Source organism: Indicator indicator, chromosome 2 (assembly GCF_027791375.1).
Source record: "Indicator indicator isolate 239-I01 chromosome 2, UM_Iind_1.1, whole genome shotgun sequence".
Taxonomy (NCBI): domain Eukaryota; kingdom Metazoa; phylum Chordata; class Aves; order Piciformes; family Indicatoridae; genus Indicator; species Indicator indicator.
The window spans coordinates 12,199,842-12,213,495 of NC_072011.1; the positions used below are offsets into that span (position 1 = coordinate 12,199,842).

At 40.2% G+C, this 13,654-nt stretch overlaps 1 protein-coding gene across 1 annotated transcript in view; it reads right to left on the bottom strand.

The window, feature by feature from the left end:
- SGK1 (serum/glucocorticoid regulated kinase 1) overlaps positions 1-12,997 on the bottom strand; it is an 82,965-nt gene extending 69,968 nt beyond the window's left edge. The window contains exon 1 of the mRNA XM_054398124.1: positions 12,929-12,997. Coding sequence (XP_054254099.1) covers positions 12,929-12,997 — 69 coding nt within the window. The remainder of the gene's footprint in view (positions 1-12,928) is intronic.
- Positions 12,998-13,654: the final 657 nt, after the last annotated feature.

Here is a 13,654-nt window from a genome sequence, read left to right on the forward strand (position 1 = left end):
AAAAAAAAAGAGAGAATAACAATGAACAGAACTAATTTGTTGAAAAGAAGATTTATTTATGTGTTTGAATTCTGGAGGACTGCCAGTGTGTTTGGAACTACACAGAAAGAGAACCTCATCAGGCTTTTCTCATATCTAATTACAGCTCTTTCAGGCTTAGTATATATTGAATAATTGGGGATGGAATGAACAATCTCAGAGTAGCTCTGACCTTTTTTCCCTTCAACATTTCTTAATTAATCTTAAATAGAGGAAGAAGGAATTTATTTAGTCCAGGCAAGATATCCCAGAGTGGTCACCTTTGTTCCCTCAACACTGGACTCAGAAGTACAGCGTGAAAGAAAAACCATAAAAAATAAAATAAGTCTTGAATCTGAAAGGGGACCCCTTCCTCTCACAGCGGGCTAGTGGAGGGTGCATGCATAGACACTGCAGGCTTAGGAAGGAATGGGCACTTAATGGACTCTTCTGACACCATGAGTCAAATCTCACAGTCTCCTTATCAAAAACATAGATCTCCCATCTCTTCGAAGTGCATCATAACTTCTGGTACCACGCACTGGGGAGACATTGTCAAACTGAAATGCAGGATCTACAAGGGAAGTGTAAGTGCCAGATGGGATAATGAATGGAAACTCTAAGCTCCTTCCAGAGGACTGCATTGCTTCTTGCCTGTCCATCTCTTCAAGGGTCTTGATGGTGTCAGAGACCTTGAGCTAAGAGATGATTTTGTCTGATCTGCTGCATGAAATATTACTCCAAAAACAACCATTGAAAAGGGAATTTTATGAGAGACTTATGCATGCCTTTTTGTTTGAGTCAGGCAAGTGACATAGCACAGAACTTCTCTGTCCACAGCATCTTGTGTGGGAATATCAGCTAGTTCAAATAAAAATAGAGAAGTGGTACAGAAATGGCTATGGTGTGGTATTAAAACTCACCCTGTTTTGTGGGGCAGGAAGATAAGTGACAATAAAACAATGTATGCCTATATACACATATAGATGTGTGCATGCTGTATGTTAACATGCGTGTACATACACAGGTAAGTCTCAATCTTGGGCCTCTTTGGAAAATTCAGTGAACTGGGTTTTGTCTGGAAATATTTTGAGAAATGCAGGAAAAAATGTTCAAGACTAATTGGGGAACTTCAGTTGAATGACACTGAGGATGCTGCTCAGTTGTCTTGATGGGATCCAAAAGATAGGTCTGCACCAAATCTACCAGAACTATTCTAAGTCTTCTCATTTCCTTAGAATTGGAGGTCAGTGTGTGAGGATTTCTAAAGAGGTCTGCCCTTTAAAAAAAATTACTCCTATACAGCTTCCACTTTCATTACATGTTTGTGTAAAAGTGGAGAAAAATCTTGGTCAAGAAGAGACAGAGGAGCAGGTACCTCACATTCTCTATAAACACTTAGGCAAGTGATGGCCAGAGTTGTTGCACCTAACATTACCTCAATGCAGCCAAGTGTTTGGTTGCAGTGGTAACAGTCAGAGAAGACATGCAGGTATTGACCTGATGCCAGGACAGGAGAAGGGTCTCTTCTGTCCTACCACACAAAGAAGTGTTCTGAAAAAGCCATTGTTTGAAGAACCTGGTTGTTTCATTTGAAGCAGAGTCAAGAAAGATGAACCAGAACCGGATAATGAATTTGACAGAGAAGTAAGTGTGGAAATGTGAAATATGGATGGACCAAAAGCCCTGCTGTCAGAGTGGCAATGGAAATACTGGCATTGTTTGGTTCCCTGAAAATGCCAAACCTTTAAAACAGTACAGACAATGCTGGTCCAACCATGCATTTGCCATGACTTACTCCATGTGGAAGGGTGTACAGTTACTCCATGTCTGGTCTTTTGAGCCTGGCAACCAATGAACACCTCTGGATGAAGGCTGCATCCTTTGGATGCACATCTACAGAGCTGCTGAGCATTGATCATCATTTATGTTCATCTATTTCTTGAATCGAAGTGAGAGTTCAAAATCAGCCCTGACTAGTAGTCCTAAATAAAGACGCTTGACTATTAATTAGCTTTGTCTGCTGGTTTCCTAGAGGAACATAAAATCAAGCTGAAGTCAGTGATACTGTTGTTATAGGAAAGGACAGAGTATTCATAGAGCAAAGGAGATGACAACATGGAACCAGGATGAAAATGCAACACACAGCCTGGAGGGAGAGTGGATGTGCTTTTCGTGACACCTGCAGTCTGTTGGCGTAAGAAGAAAAGGTCACAATACTTTGGTTTGGGGCTCTGGGGTTGAATATGAGCTCAAGTACCTGAACTGATCTCTGAAAGTGCTTCTGGCAGGGGGATTAGGTGATACCCATTGCTTCCCTCTGCTCCACATGTGCTCTGAACTAGTTGGTACTTGGAAATAATTAGTTCTGTATCACATCTGAGCTTCTTCACCAAAGCCACTTTAGACCAAGATAATTGTATCTGGGTGTATCAGGCACATAAATACATGTCTTGGTACTTTCTGAGGTGCCATGCAATAGGGTGAGATCCTGATTATGTGGACAGGCAGCAAGATTGGTGTAACATGAGACAGAATAAAGGATTGTGTTAAAAAAATAAAAAAGTTAGGAAAACATTCCGGCATTCCTTCTTGATGAGAGTACATGGGTGATAGTCCTAAGCATCAGATCAGAAGATAAAGATTCTGAGAATCTGATACACTCTTGTGGATTTCACAGATCTTGTTTCCAATAAAAGATCAAGCTCCAACAAGAATGAACAAATATCCTTGCAGATGACGGAGATATGAGTTTATCTGAGGGGCAGAGATGACATTTTGAGCACTGTGCTCCCAGTGATTATCACCATAATGGTGTTTGTTATTAAAATAGTCTGCATAACCTTTAATTTCAAAGATTCGTACAGGGGAGCAAGATAAGGCAATTTTACAAGAGTTCAAACAAGAAATGAATCATAGTTTGCAATCATTAGCTGCAGGTTGTAAGTTCCTAATACTGGGCATTCTCCCAACTACACAGCATAGCTGTTAACTTTATTGTAGGTTTTTATATCGCAGACTGTCCTCCTCCAACATTACTTTTCACGACCTTCTTTTCAGATGTTTTTTCTTACGGCTCTTCTTTGCGTCACGGCCTAGCAGTTAGTCAGAAAGGTTTTACACAGAGGATTCCTAGAGTGATTTTATTCCCATGGCACAGAGGTTTAGGCCAACACTTCAACTGGAAAAGCAGTTTTTACAGTGGCTGTTCTTGTAAGGAGCACTCCTTTTAGTAGGCCTTTTAGGAACGAGAGGTCAAAAGTTTTACACGGATTAGAGTGTGTCAAACAATGACAATTTGCTTCCAAAATCTCATTAATTTTAAAGTAAAGAAAAAATTGTCATTAATCAAATTCCAATGTATTTACACTTGTTAAATTTAACAGGCTTGCATTAGATAAATGAAAGAATCTTTTAGGGAAACAAAAGATACTAAAAGTACTGTGTTTTTTTCCCTCCCCACTAATTTGTAACTACTTTAAATGGAAGGAATTTCAAGCCATTTTAGTGACCAATTCTTGGGTGATTTTTTTGCAATACATTCATAAATTTTATTGCCAATATGCAGTTTAAGCATTTGGCTTAACAGTGGGGTTTTTTTCAATTTCTTTCCTCCCCTCCCCTGCCCCACCACTTATTCTACTATACATCTGAAGACCTCTGACTGTGCCAGTGAAAAATAAGCATAGGAGGTGAAGAAGCAAGATAATCTAGCAAACATCTGGTAAAAACAGAGCAGGAAATAAAATAAAAGATATCTTTCCCAGCCACAGTTGTAAAATTCCCCAGCTCTCCCATTCAGCCATATAAAAACTGATTTTGATAGCAACAATGGCCAGGGATTTTCACTATGCTATGTATGTTCATGAAGTCTCATCTCAGACTGGAACATGATTTGTTTAAACAATGTAGAAATCTAGCAACTTCTAGTGCCACTGTCCTGTGAACAAGAAGGTATCAGGCACTTAGGATCATTTGAAAAACAAAAAAGTTATTTTGGTATTTAGGTCATTAAGCTGCTTAAAACTCCTGAATAACTTCCAGTCACAGCAAACCCTAGCAGAGGTTTGGTGCTGCTCTTTCAAGAAAAGGGAATGTCTTGTGTTTTTCTTTTTTTTTTTTTTTTTTTTTCAGTGAGGAGAAGTTACAGTAAGGGTCAGGGGAAAATTCACTTCTCTCTTGTGCAACAACTTGTCTAACAGACTTAATTTGTGAAATGGGAATGACTTTTCTGCCTTATCAGGATATTTTGAGACTCAGTTAATTGCTTTTAGCTGACTTGGACATCTGTCAGTGCAGAGTCTTCAATAAAGGTTAAAATTTATTGTATTTGGAGCTATTAATTGTTTCCTTATTCTCAATATTTAATCATCTTGCTGTAAAATCAACTTCCATAAATAACAACCACTAACAATTATTTTCTGTTAACATGATATTTAGAAGAAAAAACACTTCTCTGGTACTGATTTGATTTTGCAAGGTTCTTTTGTGGTTTTAGATCTTGTTTTTCCATTGCTTTAGTATCTCTATTTACTTTTTTTGTTTTGTTTTGTCTTTTTTTTTTTTTCTGCAGAGATGGCTGTTGTCCTTCAATTCCAGCCAACTTTTTAGAAGGGTGTAAGCTTTCCATTGCATTCAATTTTGATTCCTTTCTCCACGGACACAACCCTTGACCTTCTCTGAACCTGTAACTCTTACCAAAATGGTGCCTTTAATTAGTAGGTGTGATGGTTTTAAAAACTGTCTTTTTAATTTTTCTTCACAAAGTTCAAGCAGAGAAAGTGAGATAATGTAAATAAGTCACTATTGTTGTAAGAAAGCAAAATAATGATTATTTTAAACACTTCCATTGGAGAGAGAGAAATGTTTATGACCCACTATTCAAAACAAGGTTGGGGAGTTGGGCAGTTGACAACTTGCTGGGCTTCTGTCTGCTGCTGCTTCTTTTCTGGCTGAAGATAACACACTGACCTTGATAAGCGAAGTCTAACAGCCTGCCTTCTTCTTGACTCTCTGCCTTCTGCCAGGGGAGTCTGGGGGTATTCCTTCTGGCTGGGGGAGAGGCCCCTTGGGGAAAAGGCTCCTTGGGGGAAGCAAAGGGAGCTTGATTGTGCTTTTCTGTTGACTGTACATATTTGTAAATGTCGTGAATAGTGTATATTTGTACATATTCATTGCATTTCATCATAGATTGTAGATTTGCTTGTAAATACAACTTTCATTTGCTTCCAGACTGAGCTAGCCTGGTCATTGTCAGTGGGAGGGGGATTTCAGCTCTCACACTGTGACAGTAGGGTAACAAATATCCTAACTGCTTCAAATTCTTAGTCCGTCCCAGCTCCTGTGGATCCTACTTAGTACTCTCTCCATTTGGCAGAGGCATCACATTGATTTTTCAGCAGACACAGATGTCTGTTTCGCAGTATCTCAGTTTGCAGCACCTCTTCCCACCCAGCCAAGAGCGTCCAAAACCCTTTGTGTTGTTCTTCTTGCTGGAAGTTTCTTATGTCACAATGTTTTTTGGATAATATGAAGGTTCCAACAAGGTAAATGATACTGAGGCTGCTGAGCTGAGTTATGATTGCAGTGACATCACTGTGTTTGGATTTCTCCAAGAATTTAACTCCAGACTCTGTGGCCTTTAAAACAGTGTTAATATGCACTTGGCAGAAAATTCAGAGATTTCATGGCTGGCTCTTCCCCAAACAGAAGCTGTACTCAACTCTGAAGGCACGTAATGAAGAGAGAGCAAAGCACTATTCAGGATCAAGCAATATCTTATCTGATCTTGAAAGGAATGAGCCAGAGCAAGCTCTCAAAGGAACCTATCCTCCATTACCATTTCATTAGTGATGGCGGGTAATGAGAACCTGAAAGTGGTAGAACAGCTGTGAGGGGGTCTGGAAAAATCCAGTCAGATTCTGAAAACTGAAAAAAAAAATAAAAGAGGAAAAAAGAAGTCTGTTTCTCAGAAGCGCAGAGCTGAGAGAAAAAGTAAATCTTAATATGAACTCTGTGGTCTGTATTTTCCAGGAGGAGAATGACATACAACACAAGAGAAAAACCTCATTAGACTATGTATACAGAAAAACCCAAACTTATCACATCTGAGGAGAGAGCAAATTTTAAAGAGCTCAACAGAAAATGAGAGCATGCAGCATGCATTTACCAGTATGCCATACTTGCCTGCTGTCTTCCTTTGATGAGGCAAAAATGGATCATTTAATCTATATGGTGTTCAGTAAGTCAGTAAGACAGTGATAACACATGGGAATTAATTAGTTAAAATGAAAAATAAGAGTACTGTTACGAAAAATAATTACAGAATCACAAAATCACAGAGTCACAGAATACGTCCAGTTGGAAGAGACCTCGAAGTTCATCTAGTCCAACTTTTGATGCAGCACTGAAGTGTCAATGCTCAACCATGTCCCTGAGTGCCAAGTCCACACACTGATTAAACACCTCCAGGGATGGTGACTCAAACTCTGCCCTGGGCAGATCACTCCCATGGTTGACAACCCTTACAGTGAAGAATATTTACCAACCTCCAGCCAGAACCTCCCCTGGCACAGCTTGAAACCATTTCCTCTAGTCCTGTCACTTGACACCAAGGAGAAGAGGCTTGCCCCCAACCTCCCTTCAGGTAGTTATAGAGAGTGATGAGGTCTACCCTCACCCTCTTCTCCAAACTGAACAACCCTACCTCACTCAGCTGCTTCTTGTAGGTCATGTGCTCCAGACCCTTCACGAACCTCATTGCCCTTCTCTAGACACACTCCAGCACCTCCACATCCTTCTTGCATTGAGGGGCCCAGAACCGAACACAGTACTGGAAGTGTGTCTCCACCAGTGCTGAGTGCAGGGAGATGATTACCTTCCTGTTCCTGCTGGCCACAGTGTTTCTAATACAACCCAGGATCCCACTGGCTTTGTTTGCCACCTGTGCACATTACTGACTCATTTTTTAGTCAATTGTGAACCAATACCCCCAGGTCCCTCTCCAAGTTGCAGCTTTCCAACCACATATCCCTGAGTTTGTAGTTTATAGGATCATAAGATCATCTTGGTTGGAAAAGAGCTTTAAAAGCATTGCATCCAACCATTATCTAACTACCAAATCTGGTGCTAAACCATATTCCTTAGCACCACATCTTCATGTCTTTTAAATTCTTCCAAGGATGAGGATTCAACCACCTCCCTGGGAAGTGTACTCCAATGATTGATAACCCTTTCAGTGAAGAAGTTTTTCCTAATATCCAAAGACAAAGGAACTAGCTAAATGTGTATTGGGAAGAGGAAGGTTAGTACTGGAGCTGGGCTTGATATAGAGCCTAGGCTTGTGATCATAACATGTGCTGGTGGTACCCAGGAGGCCTTCTCAGCAAAAGAGGACCAGAGTGGACCAAGAGGAATGGGGTGGAGGTTAGAAGCATGAAGTAGGCTTCATGAGAAAGAACATCAAGAGGAATATATGGATGCTTTGGTAATCTCAGATCAGAAATGTTGCAGCTGCCTTTGTCTGTTGTAGCAGCCAGAGAATGGAAAGCCTATCCTAAAGAAGAGTTTAAAAGAAGCTGGCTTATTTGCCCTGGCTACATACAACTGAAAGAAGAAATGACTGCTTTCTATAAATACAGCAGTAGTTCTACATATGATGGAAGTGCAAGAGATGTTTGAATTGTGGCTTTAGGGTGGTATAAAAGCAAATGGGAAAAATTTGGTCGCAGGTAAAATTAGGCTAAAAATGAAGAGGATTTCTAGATTTTTAATCAGGGGGGTTTTCCCAAAAGTGAAAGTGACCTGGGAAATTATGAACAGCAACATGACAAATTTGTTGTAGGGATTATGAGGCATGTTTAGGAAAAGAAATCCAGTTCAAAGAGTCTGAATGTGCTTTCTAGGCTTACACTTTCATGAAAGAGGAAGTAGTAGACTAGGGAAGGGAGAAAGGAATAAGAGAGACTTTTCTTATTTTCTTGCTCTCTTTATTTCTTTCTTTTTCTCTCTTTCTGCCATTATTCTTCCATCCTTCCTTATTTCTTTTATATTAATTTTATTTCAAGCTCTTTGGGGTTTTGCTGGACAAATTTGAGTGCTTAGAGTTTTGCCATGCTGAGAAGAGCACAGATGCTCAGCACCTCTTCATATAGAAGTAGTTTGAGATGCGAAATAGGTCTCTGTTGCAGCTAACCTCTATCTTGCTTGCAGTCAATGAAGATCCCTGTCTCTGGAAATTAATTTTAAATTGTATGTACTTTTTGTGACATTGGCTTGAGCAGCTAAGAAAAGCAGCAGCCATCCCAAATAAAGCTGCCATTTTCATAAGGTACAGTCAGTTTTGACTATAATTTCGAAGCTCACAGTTAGACTTCCAGACCTGAAAAAGTCTTGCAGTAATCTACCAGAGAGCACATAATCTCTAGGAGATCAGATGGAAGTAATGATTTCAAAGGAATTCTGTACCACTAAATTACTGTAATCCTAAAAATGTTACTCAGGTGGTTTTGCAGCCCCCTCAGTTGTTCATTGCCTTGAGTTCTAATGCAGGCTGAGCTGTCATCTTAGTGCATGATGATGTTTATGAGTTAGCCTCTTCATCTTAAGTATGGAGAAAGCTGTTGGTGTGTAATGCCAAAAGAATATCAGCCTAGAAAGGAGGAGGGCATGGTTTCCATGAACTATATATTTGGAAAAACTACATAGAAACAAAGACAGGGATTTTCTTTGTCTTCCTTCTTATGCATTCACTTTAACTTGACCTAAATTGCTAATTAATGTAAATTTTCACAGTGAAAAAGGATTATGGATATTCTTTTCCTTATCAAGTTTTGGACTAGCAAATCCTTAATCCCTGCAATAAACTTCCTTTCTAAGATACACCCTATTTGTCTTTTTCCTTCTTTTATTTTTTCCTGTTATGGAAGACAGATACTTCTTTCCCCATTTATCAGTCATTTATCTTCTTCACATTCTGAATAAATCTGTATTTGGTCTTGGTCCAGACCTAAGAGGATAATGAATTCTCATGTTCACTGAAGTTACCACATCATCAGACAGTGTTTAAGTAGCACAGGCAGTTCATCATTCATCCAGCTTTAACCATGTTGGTTGTGCTGTGTTACGTGGCACAATATGGTATTTCAAGGTGAGAGGAGTCACATATTGCAAAATGTCATCCAAAAGTCTTTATAAGGGAGATAAATACAGGTGAAGAAAGCAGTGCAAATATCACAACCCCCCATTTCCCCCCCAAAAACAGATGGGGATAGCAGTATGTGGCAATGAAAGGCCCCTCTGCCCTGAGGTATCCTGCTGGCTGAACAGCAAAAGCATAGTTGCAGGTTTACCACATGCAGTGATCCTTTGAATTGGTACAGCCCAGTTCTGTGGGTAATCCTACAACTCTGATGGATGAGACCTGTAAGTCCCTCACAGCAGAGGGATCTGACTTCTGCCAATTAACAAAACCTTTTCATTGAGCTTTGGGAAAGTCAAAATGCTGTTAGCATGTGAAAAAGAGAGATTTACCAGCCATTTGTAGCCAAAACCAGTCAGTGGACTACATAAGTGTTGCTATCCAGTATGCTGCAGCAGTGGACAGGGAAAGGGATGTTAACAAAAATGAAGTTAATAATTTACTGTGAGACAATAAAGTCTTTCAGTCCCCCAGCCTTTTCAAAAGGATGATCCTTTTATGCCATGACGTCAGAGTAGGTGAACAATGGGCTTTATAATTTATCTTCACTGGAGTAACTTCAGTTTATCTCCTTGTGCCTATATGTGTCATCTTCTTCTCTCCCCTTATCTTTTTAGATTTATGTGTCATCACTTATTAAAAGAATTATTAATTATTAAAATATCATCCTGATGCTAGACACAATTAGTTGCTGCACCTCTTGCAATAATAAAAAAAAAAAGACAAACGTTATAAATCATTTTGTTTTCTTCTAAACTGTGCAGTTTTTAAGTGGATGAAGCCCCTACTATTTGTTTCCAACCCTGCCAGCAATAATTGCTAGAGGGCATTCTGCAAAACCAATAGTTTCTGTTTCCCCTTTTGTTTCAATTAAGTGTTCTGCCTTTTAGTTTCAGCCTTTCCTTCCTGTTCTCTGACCTCTGAACATGATTAGCCCATACCCTGAATCATCTGACACAGCAGGCAACATCCCAGAGGGTCAGTGCTTTTTCATCAGAGAATAAACTAGGCTTAAAAAGATATCTGGTCCTTAAATTGAAGTCAGTGTTTGAATGCACTTTCAAACTAGCCTGAACACACAGAGCTCTGTTAGTCCCTTTCTGCACTCTTGGCTAGAGCAACAAAGAGAATTGCAATTCAATGAAAACATAAGGCTCAATGGAAAATGAATATATATCTAGTAATTAAAAAAAAAAATCTGAGTTTAACATTTCCTGAAATTTGAGATGTTCTAATCTAGATTGATACAGATTTTTCATAATTAGACTTGAAAACTGCCTGTGCTAGAAATTGGAGATTTTGAGGAGACAGACTGGAGGCTGATTTTAAACTGAAGAGATTGGAGTCCCATCCCTTGTTTCATCATAGATACTACTAGTGACCTGAGAAAAGGCTGTGCAGTACCCAGAAAACATACCTCCTTCTCTGTGTGACCTTCACTGGTCACCTGTCAGTAAAGAGGGGATAGCAATACCCCACCCTACAGTCAGAGCTGATAGGCTCCACAGGGCCTATCAGAAGGCAACTCCTCTAACTAGGAATGTAGGATGCATCCAGTCAGTTGCTGGTATTGGTTAGAGTGCACTGGTCCTGTGAGGATGCTTACTGTCAAACAACATCACATGCTAGACTGACATGGAGAAACCTAGCAGCTATGCTTCCATATGGACAGGATTTTGGTGGTTACTCAGCCCCAGTGTTCAGAGCACTGGTAAGGAACCTAACTGACTACATTTAACCTTCTTTCCTCATCTTCCAGTAGATAAATGCAGCAGTTCATCAGTTCAGCAAATGCAGGATATGTTGCTGGGAGCCAGCAACACATTATGAACATCTTATCTTGTTTATGTATGTTTCAGGCACCCACACAGGAACAATGCAGTTAATATTTGAATGCAAAGGGTTGTCTGTGAGGAAGATAATGGGAGAAAGAGAAACACGGTGAAGACCCATCTATTGACAGAAATGTATGAGGAGAGAATTTCCTTCCTTTGCCTCTAAATTGCTTTTACTGATTACATCTGTCTTCACCACAACAGCAAAAAGGCAAAATAAATGAATACCCTCAAGCACTAGAAATGGCTGTTTCTCCTGATCCACTGTCCAGTACTGCATCACTGTGCCAATTTCTCCATACATGTCTACAATGAATAAGCTTTTCCAATGACAAATTCGCTGATCATCAGAATAGCTCTGGAAAAAAAAATTCCCTGCTTCTAAACCAAAATGATGTAAAAGCTCCCAGTGATATCTTGCTTTACCTCTAAACAGAGATAGAATATGATTGACAATAATTCACCTCATACAGCAACTGCAAGCTGTTTTGTTTTCTCTTTAAGAATACATTTATATTAAAACTTCTGAGCATTTCTGCAAAACACAGAAACCTTTCTGGTGACCTATATATCAAACATACATGTGCCAATAGTAATATATTGAAATGAGATGCAGCTTAAGATAAGAACCATTTTTATGGGCTGAGTTTATGTGGTGTTTGGGCTGTTTATCTGGGCCTTTCACAAATCACCTTGAAAATAACAATTGCTAGCAAAGACTGTACTTTTTCCCTCTGAATGGTTCTGCTAGTATTTTCCATGTCTGCCCTTAAATCTGTCCAAAAGGGGTTGACCCTGGCTTTCAAAGTAGTAGCTGGTATAGGCTTCACTTTCTTTGCCTGAAGGGTTAAATGGGCTAAACAGATTCTTGGCATAACCAAGGGAGAGAATGAATGGGGATGAATGAATGAATGAACTAACAAGTGAATGGAGCAGCTTATCTGCTCCTACTCCAGTCTGTTTAAAGAGAAGTTTGTATTTTTAATCGTTCAGGAAATCCTTTTCAGAGGGGAGTCCCTACTACCAATCTCTTTCTGATGCTTTGCTTCTCCTAGCTGGGTCTACCCAGACATACTCAGCATACCTGTTGTGTTGCCACATGGAAATTTGTTGCCCAAGTTAAAAAGAGAGAGTGCAGCACCGTCACTATAAAAGAGTTGAAAAAACAGAAAGGACTGAACTAAAGTGATGAGGTAGAATGTAGCACTTATGATTCCTTAAGGAAATCAGCAGTCATACAATGCATAGCACACCTTTTCTAAATCCTGATATATCTGCCTAAGTTAAAGAATATAGAAGAAAACAAAATCCAGGTGTACCTTAGTCTTATTGTTTTTTTCCCTTCTGCATGAATCGTGATTACAGACAAATTACAAGCTGTGAAATATTTTGCTGAACTCTTTGTTCCCTTTTTCTCCCCCTCTACGAGATGGTGAATGGAGGTGGGTAATGCTGCACTTCAGGTGTGGAGCGAGTCATTCTCCTAGGTGGATGTGGAGGAGGGAGTCAGAGACAAGCTGCAACAGCCCTGCACTTTGCTTTGGAGTCTATTATCCCGGTCTGAAGAGCCGGTTGTCTTGCGTCAAGCCCTGTGGTCAGCTGTGACTGAGATGTACATTCCACAGCAAAGGCTGATGATGTAATGCCTTTCAGTCCCCTCATCCCCATACCCCTTCCCCAGCTCCCCTTTGCCTATGGGGCTATTGCCCTTGGTATTCAGGAGAACTGCCCATGCTACAGGCTCGTTACAGTAGGAGACTGGTACTAAACTACCTTCCCTCTACAATGACTTTCCCTCTGCTCTAGGACATTAACAAATAAAACACAACAAAAAAAGAGAAAGTGAAAAGAGAAAAAAAAAAAAAGAAAATCTTACCCTCTTTTTAAAAAACTGAAAGGCTGAGCACTTCTTGACTGGAAATCCATTCATGTCTTTGTTGACCATTTTCCCCAGTGAAGGGTGCACAGTGGTAGATCCAGTGTGGCACTTGCTTAGCGCATCCGTTCTCTTCTGTATCCCTTAGTTAATCAAGGGAGAGCAGGACGGGAGACTCACTGGCACGTCTCGGGCAGCCGTCCTTTACACATTCATCCTGCTGCACCAGCTACTGCAGCAGCAGCGGCAGCAAGCAGCAGCCTTTTCCAGCTTTCAGATGCAGCACACTATTAGCTTCTTAAAAACATCCCCTAAATGCACACACTCCTATAAAACCCTGTGATGGCTTTCTGATCAGCTTTCAGATCCGTCTCAGGCTGAGTGGGTCTCACAGAAACCCAAGTTCTAACATCCTGTGGCTGCTACTGGTACCTCATGCTGTATAAGCAGTGAGGCTACTGTGCTCAATTTGCTATTCTTCTTCAGGTGGTGTGATTCACTGCTGTTTGAGATGAGAGCTGGTTTTGATTGTGCAAATTCCAGCGGGAGCTGCAGTTCGGCAACAGCAGTGAGAGAGAGAGAGAGAGGAAGAGAGAGGGAGAGAGAGAGACATGCACAGGCAGAGCAGCTGAACACAAATAACCATACAAAGGATAGGAGAAAGGCTCATGCAAAATAGTGCTGAAAGGCAATATGTTTCCCTTGGGAGAATGACAATGATATCTC